We start from the raw sequence: 11,788 nt of genomic DNA on the forward strand, positions 1-11,788 counted from the left end.
AGTGGACGCAGTGTCCCAAATCGGCACATAACACGTCATATGTCCCGATTTGGGACATGCGTTTGGGTTGTGTCACATCTAGAGTCCCCCTAATCAGAGTCTGGCCATACAGTAGAAACTTTTGATTGGTTCGCCATTTCTTGGCAAAAGCAAGAGAACAGAAAGAGAAAGAGATATAAGAGAGAAAGAGAAAGCGATATGAATGTATATCGTGGTATATCGCTTTCTCTTTATATCCTTCTCTCTTGCAGAATTTTGCCAGAACTGCAAGTTGGCCAGACTCTGATTAGAGGGGCTCTAGTCACATCCAGCTCGCAAAGATACGCGATTGTTGAAGAATTGAAGACTATTCTCGCTCATTTTCACGTCCGGGATAAAGAACGCAGCTATTTTTGCTTGATAAGCGAAAAGCTGCGCGGACGAGCACGTCAGACGGAACGTGCGCGACAACCTGAATCCACCGCACAGCGGTCTTTGTCGACGATATAATATATCGCTTCGATATACACGCTGGGCGGGCAACGGTGGAGATCTGTCGTTCGGTCGGCCACCGCGATAATTAGGTTTTACTCGGCTCGCTTTAATAATCCAAACAGCACGCAAAGTGCATCGCGCGCGTCCTCGCGCGCCGCGAATCCCGGCCGCAGAAGCGGTCGTAACATTAGCGTCACCGTTAGCCGCGGGCGTGTGACAAATTTTGCAAGAACCCCCTGCCACCACTATCGCCACCCTCCGTCCTCTCGCTCCTCCCATCCCCGGCGGAGCTCACCCCCAAGAATTGTTAACGCGTTTCCTGAAAGCGGGGTCACGGGAGACGAGCGAGCCAGAGCGAGCGAGTGAGCGGGCGAGCGAGCATGCGCGCGAAATTAGCGAGCTGGCGAAGCGGCGCGGCGCGGGCAGGCGCGGGCGCTCCGCCGCTATACAAGCGGATTCCGATCGAGATAATGAAAATTAACGACGTTAAAGCGCCGTCACGCCTGCAATTAATTATCGCCACGATCCGCGCTGCCGCCGCCGCTGCCGATCGGCCCACACGGTGCCCCACCGCCGTACCCCACTTCTGCGCTATTGCTACAACATAATCGCGATATCAATCCTTCATTAATTCCCGCTTCCCGCGGCCAAAGGACGACGCGCGGCGCGGAGACTCTGCGGAGAGTCCGGAGACTCTTCCTCCGCTCGGCGCGGCGCGACGGCGCGATTAATTCTGCCGGGGCACTTTATAAGGCTACACACAGGGTGTCCCGCCGTCACCGGATATTAATGACGCGTTGCTCGGGTTAGTGCGTACTGGAGAGAGTTTTTTACGGTCGAGAGTCGCCCGCATAGAACGTAGCTGTCGCGGCTCGTTGGCGATCACCCCCTTTCCGGATTCGCGTTTCGTTTCGCGTTCCCTCGACTGGATTTTACGACGGTGAAATCGCACTCACAGTCGGCGTAAGCTATCGCAGTTTCGGCGATAAGAGAGACAGAAACTGGAGTGGCCTCTCGAGATTACGACGAACAGATTAAACTCCTCGTTTAGATAAAGAGTGCGTCATTGTGCGAAAAAAAAATATCTCCGTCCGCTATCGCCGTATAAAATTACCGAGACACCCTTTGGACGGCGCAGAGCCCATCGAGTTCTATGAATTATACATCGCGCCGTGACGGCAACCCTCGCCGTGAAGTTTCTCTCGCGGTGGATGATCGCCGGCGCGCGCGAGCGGTGAGAAAAAGCAAACAAACGGAGAACTCTTAATAAAACGGCGACGATAGCTAAACGGCGAGCGGCGATCTTTCCCATTCGGGCAACGATCCAGACGCGGGATCGATCGCCTGCCAAATTTCAGGCCATGCGCATCTCCGCGTGAAAGCCTGAGGAACCTTTCCTTCCTCGGAAATCCTTCCTATTTCAATGCTACTCTCGCCAGATACATGTCCGCAACGTTGAAATAGCATCGTATTTTCCTTGGTCGAGAAGCACGAAGCCATGTGACGAACGCATCAAACTTTTATTTAAAAAAAAAATAGAAGTGTTAATAAAAAGTTTAAAAATTTACAATTCGTTGAAAATGTTTCAATCTTTTCTGGTAGAGGGATGTTAATATTTACACGACGGTATGATATGATCGATTATTGTGGCCCTAGAAATGTGAAAATTTATGGAAATCTCTCTGACAAAATGCACTTTTGCGGGATTATGTATTATGAAAAAAATGCATCTCTTGAAAAGCAAATAGTAGAGTTATGATCCTATTCATATTCCAAAATTTCTGAATAGGATTCCAAAATTATATTGAATAATCTTTCTTCATATTTTACAACAAAAAAACAACTAATTCCTATCTCGAGAATGTTAAATTTATACTTTCAATATTTTTCCATGTGTTTTGGCAAGAGTTTATCGAGAACGTTGCGATAGATCTCTGTTCCAATCAACGACAACATTCGTGGATATCAATAGCTAGGGACATTACAGAGTTCAAAGCGCAAACGATAAGCTTCGTTTTAAGTACGAAATTCTATTTACAGAGTAAACTTTACAAATTGTATACTCGCTTCGCCTGTGCCTAAGCGCCGTAATAAAGTTTTTAATCTCGTTAATAGCCCTAACGAGTATGTCTTGGTTGAAGTTTTAAGTCGTGTCATCTGCCGATTGCGGAGGGACACGTGCTGAGCACGTGTACACGCCGGGCTGTAAAAAGAAATGACTTCTTGGCAGTAGGTATGCCGCGCCCCCAAGGATATTCCTAAAGATTTTCAAGTGCGTTTCTCTATGTATGCGCGCGCGTGATTCATTTGAATAAAAAAACATTCTTAGTGATTCAGATATTTATATTTAAATTGATACGCAGGATCTAGATAACAATGACGACATATGTGTTTGTTATATCTTTCTGCCACACACGTAACTGCAAGTCAGCTCATGAATCATGCAATTTAGCATTAAAGATCTTTGATATACATATCTGGCACAATAAATTTCAAGTATCTTTTTCGGAGATTTATTTCTACGTATAAAATTGTTATTAAATGCTACTTAAATATGTAGTGACGGCGATAAATAATCTTTTTTAATCATAAAGTAGATAAGACTAATTGAAAAAAAAAGAATACCTCAATGTGCCAAATTATTTTAGATCCCCACGGAGAAAGTACCCTGAACTCTTTCTATTACATAAAAAGAAGGGAGTATTGCAAAAAAGTAAAGGTTTGTATAAACTTTGTATAAACTTTCAATAAACTTTTTATTGTTTTAAAAAATTTTTGAACTTTTGAATCTCAACCGAAGTAGTAAGGACTTCCAGAATTAAATACTGAGCATCGTCCGGATCTGCTTGAGCGTTTGTCACTGTCGTCATCTTGTACAACCAGGCGGCCGCAGCACTGCCCGATTTTACCCTCGCGCGTATGCTCAACAGTCCAGTGGTGGCTAAAAGGACCTCCTGTATCTTCAAGCGCAACAAATCGATTCCTGTAAATGTTTAAACCGTTTTAAAATTGTCACGCTCATATTGCATTCATTCGATTTATTAATGGTAACAATGAATTCTGATCGCACCAGTCAGAGTCTTAGCGGAGACGGCAATCACATCCTTGGGTATGCAGTCGCTTTTAACAAGATCGCATTTATTGGCCACGTCAATTATTGGACGATCGTCCAACATTGGTTTTATCGTTTTCTGGATGTGCTGATATTGCGCCTTCAAATCAGGATGACTGACATCATATATATGAACTACAACATCCTGTAGGAAAAAGAGAATTCTTAAATAGAGAAATTTCTTCATAAAAAAAAATAACAGCGAGAGAGAAAGGAGGGGGGACAGTACGAGGTCAACGTACGGCGATTATGGCATCTTCTAGAGTCACAACAAACGGTTCAATCAGAGTTTCCGGCACGTCTTGAATGAATCCAATAGTATCTATGTACAAGATTTTTAATCTGTTGGGCAAAATGCCTTGATGCGTGGTCGTATCAAGGGTTGCGAATAATTCATCCCTAGGTTGTAAAGAACTGTCGTCCGTGAGCGCTTTTATCAAGCAGGTTTTCCCTGCGTTCGTGTAACCGACCACAGCGACCGTGGGAAAGCCATGCTTCTTACGCTGGCTCCTGATAATTCGTCGATGCTGCTGCAGCTTCTTCAGTTCGTTCTTCAGTCTCTTCTCTTTGCTGTCGAGCAACAGTTTGGTGTCGTCCGTCACGTTTATCGCGCCGCTATGAGTAACGCACGTTTCGAATATCTTCTTTCGGATGTACGGTAACTCCGCTAGGGCTACCTGCAATTTTGCCTCGGCGGTCTTCGCGTGCGCGCGGAATATGTGGATGACTATGGAGTAACGGTCGTACACCGGTATGCCGAAGATCTTCTCCAGCTCGGTGATTTGGACGAATTTCAGCAGATTGGTGCTGACAAACACGGCGGTGGGGTGGCATTTGCTTAACTCGTTCTTCAGATTGTTCAGCGAGCCGCTACCCAGCAACTGCTTCCTCTGTAACGTGAGTAACGGGGCGTACTTCGTCCCGACCACGCACCAGTTGGGTAAAGTCCTTATCAGCGCCACAGCCTCGGCCATTTGCAGTTCTGGCGAGGTGTTCCTCTTCTTGTCCCTGCCCCATTTTATATACGGCTGCAAAACAAATGTCCTGTGTCCGTCGAGTGCAACGCCTAAGTAACGATTGGCGATCTGGACATACGTCTGCTGCTCCTTCTCATCCTCCGCGGATACGTACTCCTCGGAATCGTGATTCGAGCGACGAACAACATTTTGTATTCCCGAGCTCCTGTAGACTGTATCGGCATTGTTACACACTCGCAGATTTCGCTGGGCGGTATTTAGGATCCTACGTACGCAATGCATTTTGCAAAAATATCGTCAGTCTCGACACTTAATGTAACGATCGCTATCTATATAAATTGTACAAAGTATTTAATAGCGCTATTAAACATCCTAGCATTATAGTTTTATTATGTAAGATTATTTAATCTTCTTGACATGCTTTGATGTTTCTCTTAATTTTTGTCCGCACGAAAACATAATAATTATAAGAGAAACAATTAACAATTAACATACGTTTAGATTATAAATAATTGGAAATCACCCCCCCAGCCGCTCATTATTTTATTATTCTTTATTATTCTCCGTAGAAGTTGCTCCACTTGTGCGAGGTTATGTTGGCCGTTCTAACCTCGTCACTGGCGAAAGTACGTCGATCAGTGCCCGGTACGACTTTTTCGCATTATGCAATCTTGCTCGTAAGACCTATTCGTTGTGTATAACGCTAACACACGTGCACACTAAATATACGTCGTTTCAATTGTGCGAAATGATTACAGAAAACGCTTAGCGCGAACAGCACTCTCCGATCAGCTGATTCCACGAATATACGCGTGTAATGCGTGTATATCAACACGTATACACTCGGTACGCGCGACCTGCAACACATACAAAATAAATTGTTCAGAAAATAAATGTGTAAACTTATACGATATGCTTCTGAGAAATTATACGATTATCTTAAACTGTATTATTAAATATAAATTTATCTAAAATCTTTCGCAAAATTAATTCCAATCAATTTGTATATGTAAAATATTAAATTTTATATAAATATGAGCGCTAAACACTTTACGTCCATTCTATTTATAGATAGTTTTAAATTTTTAAATGCTAAAAAATTCCACGGGAATGATTAAAATCTTTACTGCTTTAGCGCTGGCAGAAACTTTCCCGTTCGATATTGGTGTCGATCGTTATTATACGTCAGTTGTCGCAGAAAATGTATTTTTATCGCGAAAAATATTGATACTTCATTCATTTATTCGACACGCGGACAGTTTTTCTCTCGGCAATGCCGCAATAATTTGATCACGACATATAATTCGATCCACGCACAGCACGCACGCAGGAACGTGTGCCACGTGACAGCCACTTATCGGAGCGAGCAGTATCGGCTGTCAGGCGCCTCCGGCCTCCGGCCCTCGCCTCCGCTCCGCGAGTCACAGACAGTCCACACTGGTCGTAGTATCGCGAGTTCAACGGATGCGAGTGCGTCGCAGCGGAAATGGAGCCGGGAACGCTGGCGAGGGTGCTGCACGACTTCCTCACCACCGTCGACGGAGAGCTGAGCCTTCCCAAGGGACATTATTTCCTGGTACTCGCCGACGCTCGACGCCTAACCTAATAACGAGCAGTCAAGTGTAAACAGCTGAAAATATAACAGACTGGCCTGTTACTCCTTGTTTCAGATACACGAGATCGTAGACAAACACTGGTGCTACGGCCAGTCTCGAGACAGAGTCGGCAAGTTTCCCTTAAGTCACCTGCATAAAGTGGAAATACCTCATTTTAGTGATACGGAAAGACTGTTCGTTTCTACAGCTAGCTTCCCTGGACAAGAAAGTGGAGATCTGTCTTTTGCAGAAGGTAAGATTATTGCTAGCTGATACATGCCGTCGTGCCACAAACTTTTTTTGAAGAACATGAAATCGTAGATGTAACAATGATTTTTAAGTTTTAATGTCACAGAAATAAATAATAATTGAAGCATAAATTTTCTCGCTGTTAGGAGAACTCATAATTGGAACGAGGGACATAGGTTCGGGATGGTGCGTGGGCAAAATAAGCTCCAGAAATGGAATTTTTCCAATGACACATACGTGGGAACTGGACGCAACATTGATAAAAGTAGAACATTATTAGAAGAAGTTTATATCTTGTTTACGTATCAGCTGTGAATAAAATTGCTAACGGAAATGCTTCTTACAGAAAACAATAAGAAATAAATCAATAAGAAAAAGAGCCAAAGTAAAAACGACACTAAAGGCACAACTTGACGAAGAATTGGACCTAACTGCAGGAGAGACAGTCGTTGTCACGGAAATTTTAGATGACGGCTGGTGTCGTGGTGTTGCGGAAGATGGTAGAGAAGGCATATTTCCCGAAGGATTTATATCTTACGTAGATGAAGATCAAGATCAAGTTGATCAAAGAGAAATGACAACCGAATGTACAACCGAGAGCAATTTTGCGTCTTTCTCGACAGTTCACAATGGCACAACTTACAAAGATTTTGATGAAACTTCTATAAATTCTTATGCAAACTTGTCCGACGGACCTGCTCCAAACTACTTTGACTTGTTCCCAGACACGTTGCCAGTAACCAATAATACAGAAGACACACAGTACAATAGTCATGCGAATTCCGTCGATATTAAACCATATGCTATAACGTTATATCCATTTAATGCACAGTTTCCAAACGAATTGAGCTTCGGAGCGGGCGAAGTGGTGCATCTCGCCAGACACATCGATTCTGAGTGGATAGAGGGTATGATCGATGCCACTAAAGGTATTTTTCCATCATCTTACGTCAATATCATAGTCGATTGTGCGGAAGCAAAGCAACAGCAAGTCCAATCTGAAGTAATTTCTGCGAAAAAAGATGCTCTGGAACCGGGTGTTACTGTAAAAGTGCTGTATACCTTTGACGCACAGATGGATGGTGATTTAAACGTCCACGAGGGCGAGAGTGTCACCGTGCTAGAAATGGCTAATGAAGATTGGGTGAAAGTGAAAAATAAGAGTGGCCTAGTTGGTTTGTGTCCACGGGAATACTTGAGCTCGGTGTCCGAACATTCGTTGGACAGTCTGCAGGAATCGAATTTAGAAGACTTTGAAGATTTTGTGATGATTAGGCATAAGGAAGCGAACGCGGTTGCAAGCGAGGAACAAAATCCGAAGAGAATGTCGCAACCGCACAGGCCAGCACCACCAGCTCCTGCTCCAGGCAGAGTGCCATTACAGAAGGAAACTGTTGCGAACGGCGAAGTATCTGCTCACACGAAAGGAACGTGCGAAAACGAATGTGCAATCAATAATACTGTAGATATGAAGCAGAAGCATGCGGATCAACGGCAAAATGTAATATCGGAATTAGTTATAACGGAAAAAGAATATGTTCGCGATCTGAAGTTAACATACGAAACATTTAATTTGCACAATCCGAATTTCCTCGAATCGAAGGGGATTGATGTCGCTACGTTATTTGGCAATATTTTGGAAGTTATTCACGTTGCTGAGGAGTTATTGGATATGATTTTGAGAGCTATGAAAGGTTGCGATGAAAGTTTGCAAACAATTGGGCCTTGTTTCGTGAAAATGGCCGAAAAATTGAAAAATGTTTATGTTAAATATTGCGGAAATCACGAAGCTGCATTAGCTTTGTTAAAAAAGGTATGTATATAATGTAACCGAATTTTTTAATTGACAAAACTTATCGCGATGTAACAAGTTCATGATTATTTCAAGTTATGTAATCGAATCTTATCTGTTTGTATTTTAGTATGAAAATAATGAAGAGATCATGAAAGTATTTAATAAGGGTATTGAGACATTACGTCGTCAGGTTGCTTGTTTTGACATGAGCTCTATTCTGATCAAGCCGGTGCAAAGAATTTTAAAGTATCCACTAATATTATATGAATTAACAAAGGTAAGCAACCGCATTAATTACATAAAATGTAAAGAATTGTACGACTAATTTATTTCGAAGGCAATAGAAGTCTAATTTTGAAATATATATTTTAATGAGGTGCCAATATATAAATTTATATATATATCAACTTTAGCAACATTTGCGAAATTGAATTTAGATTACTTTTCAGATAAATATTTATACGCATGTGTGTATTCAAAGTTCTTACAATTCGCATTGTAATATTTTCCTACATGGAAAATAATTTTTAGTGTACAGAAGACAATCATCCAGATAAAGCAGCCATAATGGAGGCGTGGGAGGCTATGACAAATGTGGCCAGTTACATCAACGAGTACAAACGGAGGAAAGATATCGTATCAAAGTATTTAGATAATGATAATACCTTATTTAGTAAAATGTCAAAATTAAGTATGCACTCTGTGGCGAAAATGTCAACAAGATTAAGCACGAGATTGTCGGCGAGTCTGGGATTGACGAATGTCGCGAGCGATACCGAGTTCGAGGAATTCGAGAAGCAATTTCGATCTATAGAGAAATGTACATGGCAATTAGTGAAAGATATTGAACAATGTATGACATATCTGAGTGATGAAGCTATGTCCGGTGAAGCGATAGCCGATTTGCTGGTTCATTATTATCAGGGAAATCCGACTGCCGAGGTGAAAAAGCTGCAGGATATAAGATCTGTAATTTGGTCACAATACATATTTGATTTTAAGTCGTACATCGAAAAGACAGTCAGCGCACCATTAAATTTTCTGGCGACGCTGCTAGAAGGACCGGCGGTGTTGGTAGCGAAGAGACACGATAAGTTGCTGGATTACGACGCCGCTATTTCAAAGAGTGAGAAATATAAAGAATCAAAAATTGTAATTGTTACGTTACTTTTTTGTTGTAAGGATATTGTTCCTTTCATGATTTTTCTTGATTTATTTTACGTTGTCTTAGGTACAAGAAGAATTATTCACTGCTAAAAGTAATTACGAAGCTCTGAATCAACAATTACTGGAGGAATTGCCTATATTGCTGGACGCAGCAGCGAACATTTTAGTTAATTGCATAAATGCTTTTGCTGGCGCACGAAAATTATTAAACGGAAGAATTACCAAGCAATACCTGACCCTTTGCGAAGTATTTGGATAACATTTTAATAGAAAACTTTCAGTCTGATGTAATTCAAGAGTGAATGTACGAAACATAATTTTTTTTCCAGACATCACCGCATATATCGTCGCAAGATGTGCTGGAATCATTTCACGTGAATCATAATTTAATATGGAATCAAATATCTTGTTTCGCGTTTGCTGGTGCGAATACTCGAATAGACGAGGGCCAATCGCAATTGTGTAAGCAAACTGAAGAGCAGAGATCCTCACTCAGAGAGAAATACACTGCGGTAAAGTTGTATGTAGTGGTTGAGGATGTTGTCAGTACATCTACACTGGATGTGGATGCTGCGAGAGGTACGTTGATTGGAGTCATAAAAAAACAAGACCCAATGGGAGACACGGCGAGATGGTATGTCGACACTGGAGTCACTCAAGGGTTTTTGCCTTCTCAAAAACTGAGACCGGTTCAGCGGCAAGCTCAGATCATGAATAACGATTCAACTGTGTCGGATATCGCTGCTGCCGGGAGAAAGAGTTCCAGCCCTCCAAATTTGATGTCGTTGGATTCACCAGAGAAAGAGATCAAGCAGGTGTCTTTGTCGCATTTGCAGGATTTGCTCTCATTAAATCAAGAAACGAAGGTAAATCACAATTATGGCAACGTTCCCGAAACGCCGAGAGTTCGAGTGTATCAGAATGTACACAGCGAAGTTAGTATCCTAATATTTCGATATTGCGCTCCAATATCTTTTTATTAATGTGATTTAATTTTTAGTTTTACTACGCGATGTACGATTTTGCTGGAAACATGCAGGGTACGTTGCCCATTACTAACGGCCAAGCCCTGCGACTTCTCAGACCTCATGACGAGAAAGGAAACGATGAATGGTGGCTCGTAGAGAATCGCGACGGTAAACAAGGCTACGTTCCACGGGATTATTTAAGCTCGCCTATTAAACCAAAGCCATAACGATAAAACTTAAAACTAAGCACAAGTTTTACATTACAGTTTTATGCTAAGATCGTGATAATTAACTTGACTGCAAGATTATTAATCATTGGTAGAAACTATCGATTAGTAGCGATTTGTCAGTATTTGAATTATCTCATTTACATGTATATTATTGATATTTTATGTTAATGAAGAAGCTTTTTGTACAGGGTGTTCGGTAATTGACACAGCCGAGTGCGAAGGTGGATTGGGTTAAATTGAAAAGAAAAGACCCTTTAGAGTTTTGCAATTTTTGCAATAAATAATGAGATTAATAATGATCCGCGAATTAGCGTGTGTCCGCATGATTCGGCGAGAAGAGACAGTTCAGCGTTTACCGTTGCTTGGCGCGCGACGAGGTATTAGGAGTGTTCTGTAAACAACAATGGCTATGCACAAATGACGCGTGACGCTGAATCTTCACGCACCTAGCGACGGTAAACGCTAGGCTGTCTCTTTTCGCTGAATCACGTGGACGCACGCTGGCTGATGCTTGTTGATCCAATCACGCTGTTTGATCCAATGCCTTACCTTCACACTTCGGCTGTGTCAATAATTACCGGATACTGTAGAATTTTTTTATCTGATCTGATTAAACCTAAAGATCTAAAGGAGGTGATCAATCAAAATATTATTAGATATCACGCCAATACTCGAAAATAACTTTTTAACTTTTTAAATTCCTCGTTAGTACTTAGGTTTATACATTACTTGTTGTGCACTCTTTAAGATTTTTACATATATACTGAATCATCGTTGCATTATTATATGCATGTATAAAATGTATTAAATGTAATATATGCATGTATAAATGTAGCGCTTTATCAGAAGCAACTTATTTTTTTCTGTGACGGTTGGATCGTCATTAATAGTACAGGATTAAAAATTGATATTAATTATTGATATTGTAGTATAAAAAATTGCACGTGTGCTTCTTGCCTAACAAAATTGTGTTCCAATAAATCATTTTTATAGGAAGCAATACATGCCACAAGCCTATCAAATAGGTATACATATATTTGTGATAATTTTTTTATTTGTATACATTAATCATATTTTGACTACAATCAACTTTTAACGTGCAATTTTTAATGTATATTTGTATATAGTGTTAAATTTTTCGAAAATTGTATATTATTTCAAATATGAATACTTACGGTAAAGATATTAATAAAAATATTACGAAAAGAACACTGATCAAGT

At 41.3% G+C, this 11,788-nt stretch overlaps 2 protein-coding genes across 5 annotated transcripts; one reads left to right on the top strand and one right to left on the bottom strand.

Moving 5' to 3' along the window:
* Positions 1–3,205: 3,205 nt before the first annotated feature.
* Positions 3,206–5,820, bottom strand: LOC139781754 (putative GTP-binding protein 6). 4 transcript variants are annotated; one of them, XM_071720630.1, is made up of 5 exons: positions 5,691–5,820; positions 5,320–5,420; positions 3,829–4,775; positions 3,545–3,731; positions 3,206–3,457 (listed from the first exon to the last, which is right to left on the bottom strand). In XM_071720630.1, the coding sequence occupies exons 1-5, from the start codon at positions 5,801–5,803 to the stop codon at positions 3,231–3,233; spliced, it is 1,575 nt and encodes a 524-aa protein (XP_071576731.1). In that variant the 5' UTR covers positions 5,804–5,820; the 3' UTR covers positions 3,206–3,230. The 4 variants fall into 4 exon arrangements, with proteins under 4 accessions (XP_071576731.1, XP_071576733.1, XP_071576734.1 ...); XM_071720632.1 differs by lacking the exon at positions 5,691–5,820 and having other exon boundaries at positions 3,829–4,892; positions 5,059–5,417; XM_071720633.1 differs by lacking the exon at positions 5,691–5,820 and having other exon boundaries at positions 5,059–5,411.
* Positions 5,821–5,998: 178 nt separating this feature from the next.
* LOC139781753 (rho guanine nucleotide exchange factor 38) lies at positions 5,999–11,776 on the top strand. Its single transcript, XM_071720629.1, has 9 exons — positions 5,999–6,139; positions 6,234–6,411; positions 6,554–6,672; positions 6,754–8,220; positions 8,330–8,479; positions 8,734–9,354; positions 9,434–9,616; positions 9,699–10,304; positions 10,370–11,776. The coding sequence occupies exons 1-9, from the start codon at positions 6,050–6,052 to the stop codon at positions 10,562–10,564; spliced, it is 3,609 nt and encodes a 1,202-aa protein (XP_071576730.1). The 5' UTR covers positions 5,999–6,049; the 3' UTR covers positions 10,565–11,776.
* The last annotated feature ends 12 nt before the right edge of the window (positions 11,777–11,788 follow it).

The sequence above is a fragment of the Temnothorax nylanderi genome, unplaced genomic scaffold, assembly GCF_030848795.1.
Source record: "Temnothorax nylanderi isolate EJ_2023f unplaced genomic scaffold, tnyl_v1.0 TNYL_tig0360_pilon, whole genome shotgun sequence".
In the NCBI taxonomy this organism is placed as follows: domain Eukaryota; kingdom Metazoa; phylum Arthropoda; class Insecta; order Hymenoptera; family Formicidae; genus Temnothorax; species Temnothorax nylanderi.

What these genes read in the sequence shown, in the direction of transcription:
- LOC139781754 (XM_071720630.1), bottom strand. Translation starts at nt 5,803, where the DNA reads ATGAATGAAGTATCAATATTTTTCGCGATAAAAATACATTTTCTGCGA. An exon ending in TTTCTGCCAGCGCTAAAGCA is followed by an intron (nt 5,421 to 5,690) that starts GTAAAGATTTTA and finishes TATGTGTTGCAG; the next exon opens with GTCGCGCGTACCGAGTGTAT. An exon ending in CTCCGCTAAGACTCTGACTG is followed by an intron (nt 3,458 to 3,544) that starts GTGCGATCAGAA and finishes AAACATTTACAG; the next exon opens with GAATCGATTTGTTGCGCTTG.
- LOC139781753 (XM_071720629.1), top strand. Translation starts at nt 6,050, where the DNA reads ATGGAGCCGGGAACGCTGGCGAGGGTGCTGCACGACTTCCTCACCACC. An exon ending in CATTAGCTTTGTTAAAAAAG is followed by an intron (nt 8,221 to 8,329) that starts GTATGTATATAA and finishes TTTGTATTTTAG; the next exon opens with TATGAAAATAATGAAGAGAT. An exon ending in AATATAAAGAATCAAAAATT is followed by an intron (nt 9,355 to 9,433) that starts GTAATTGTTACG and finishes ACGTTGTCTTAG; the next exon opens with GTACAAGAAGAATTATTCAC.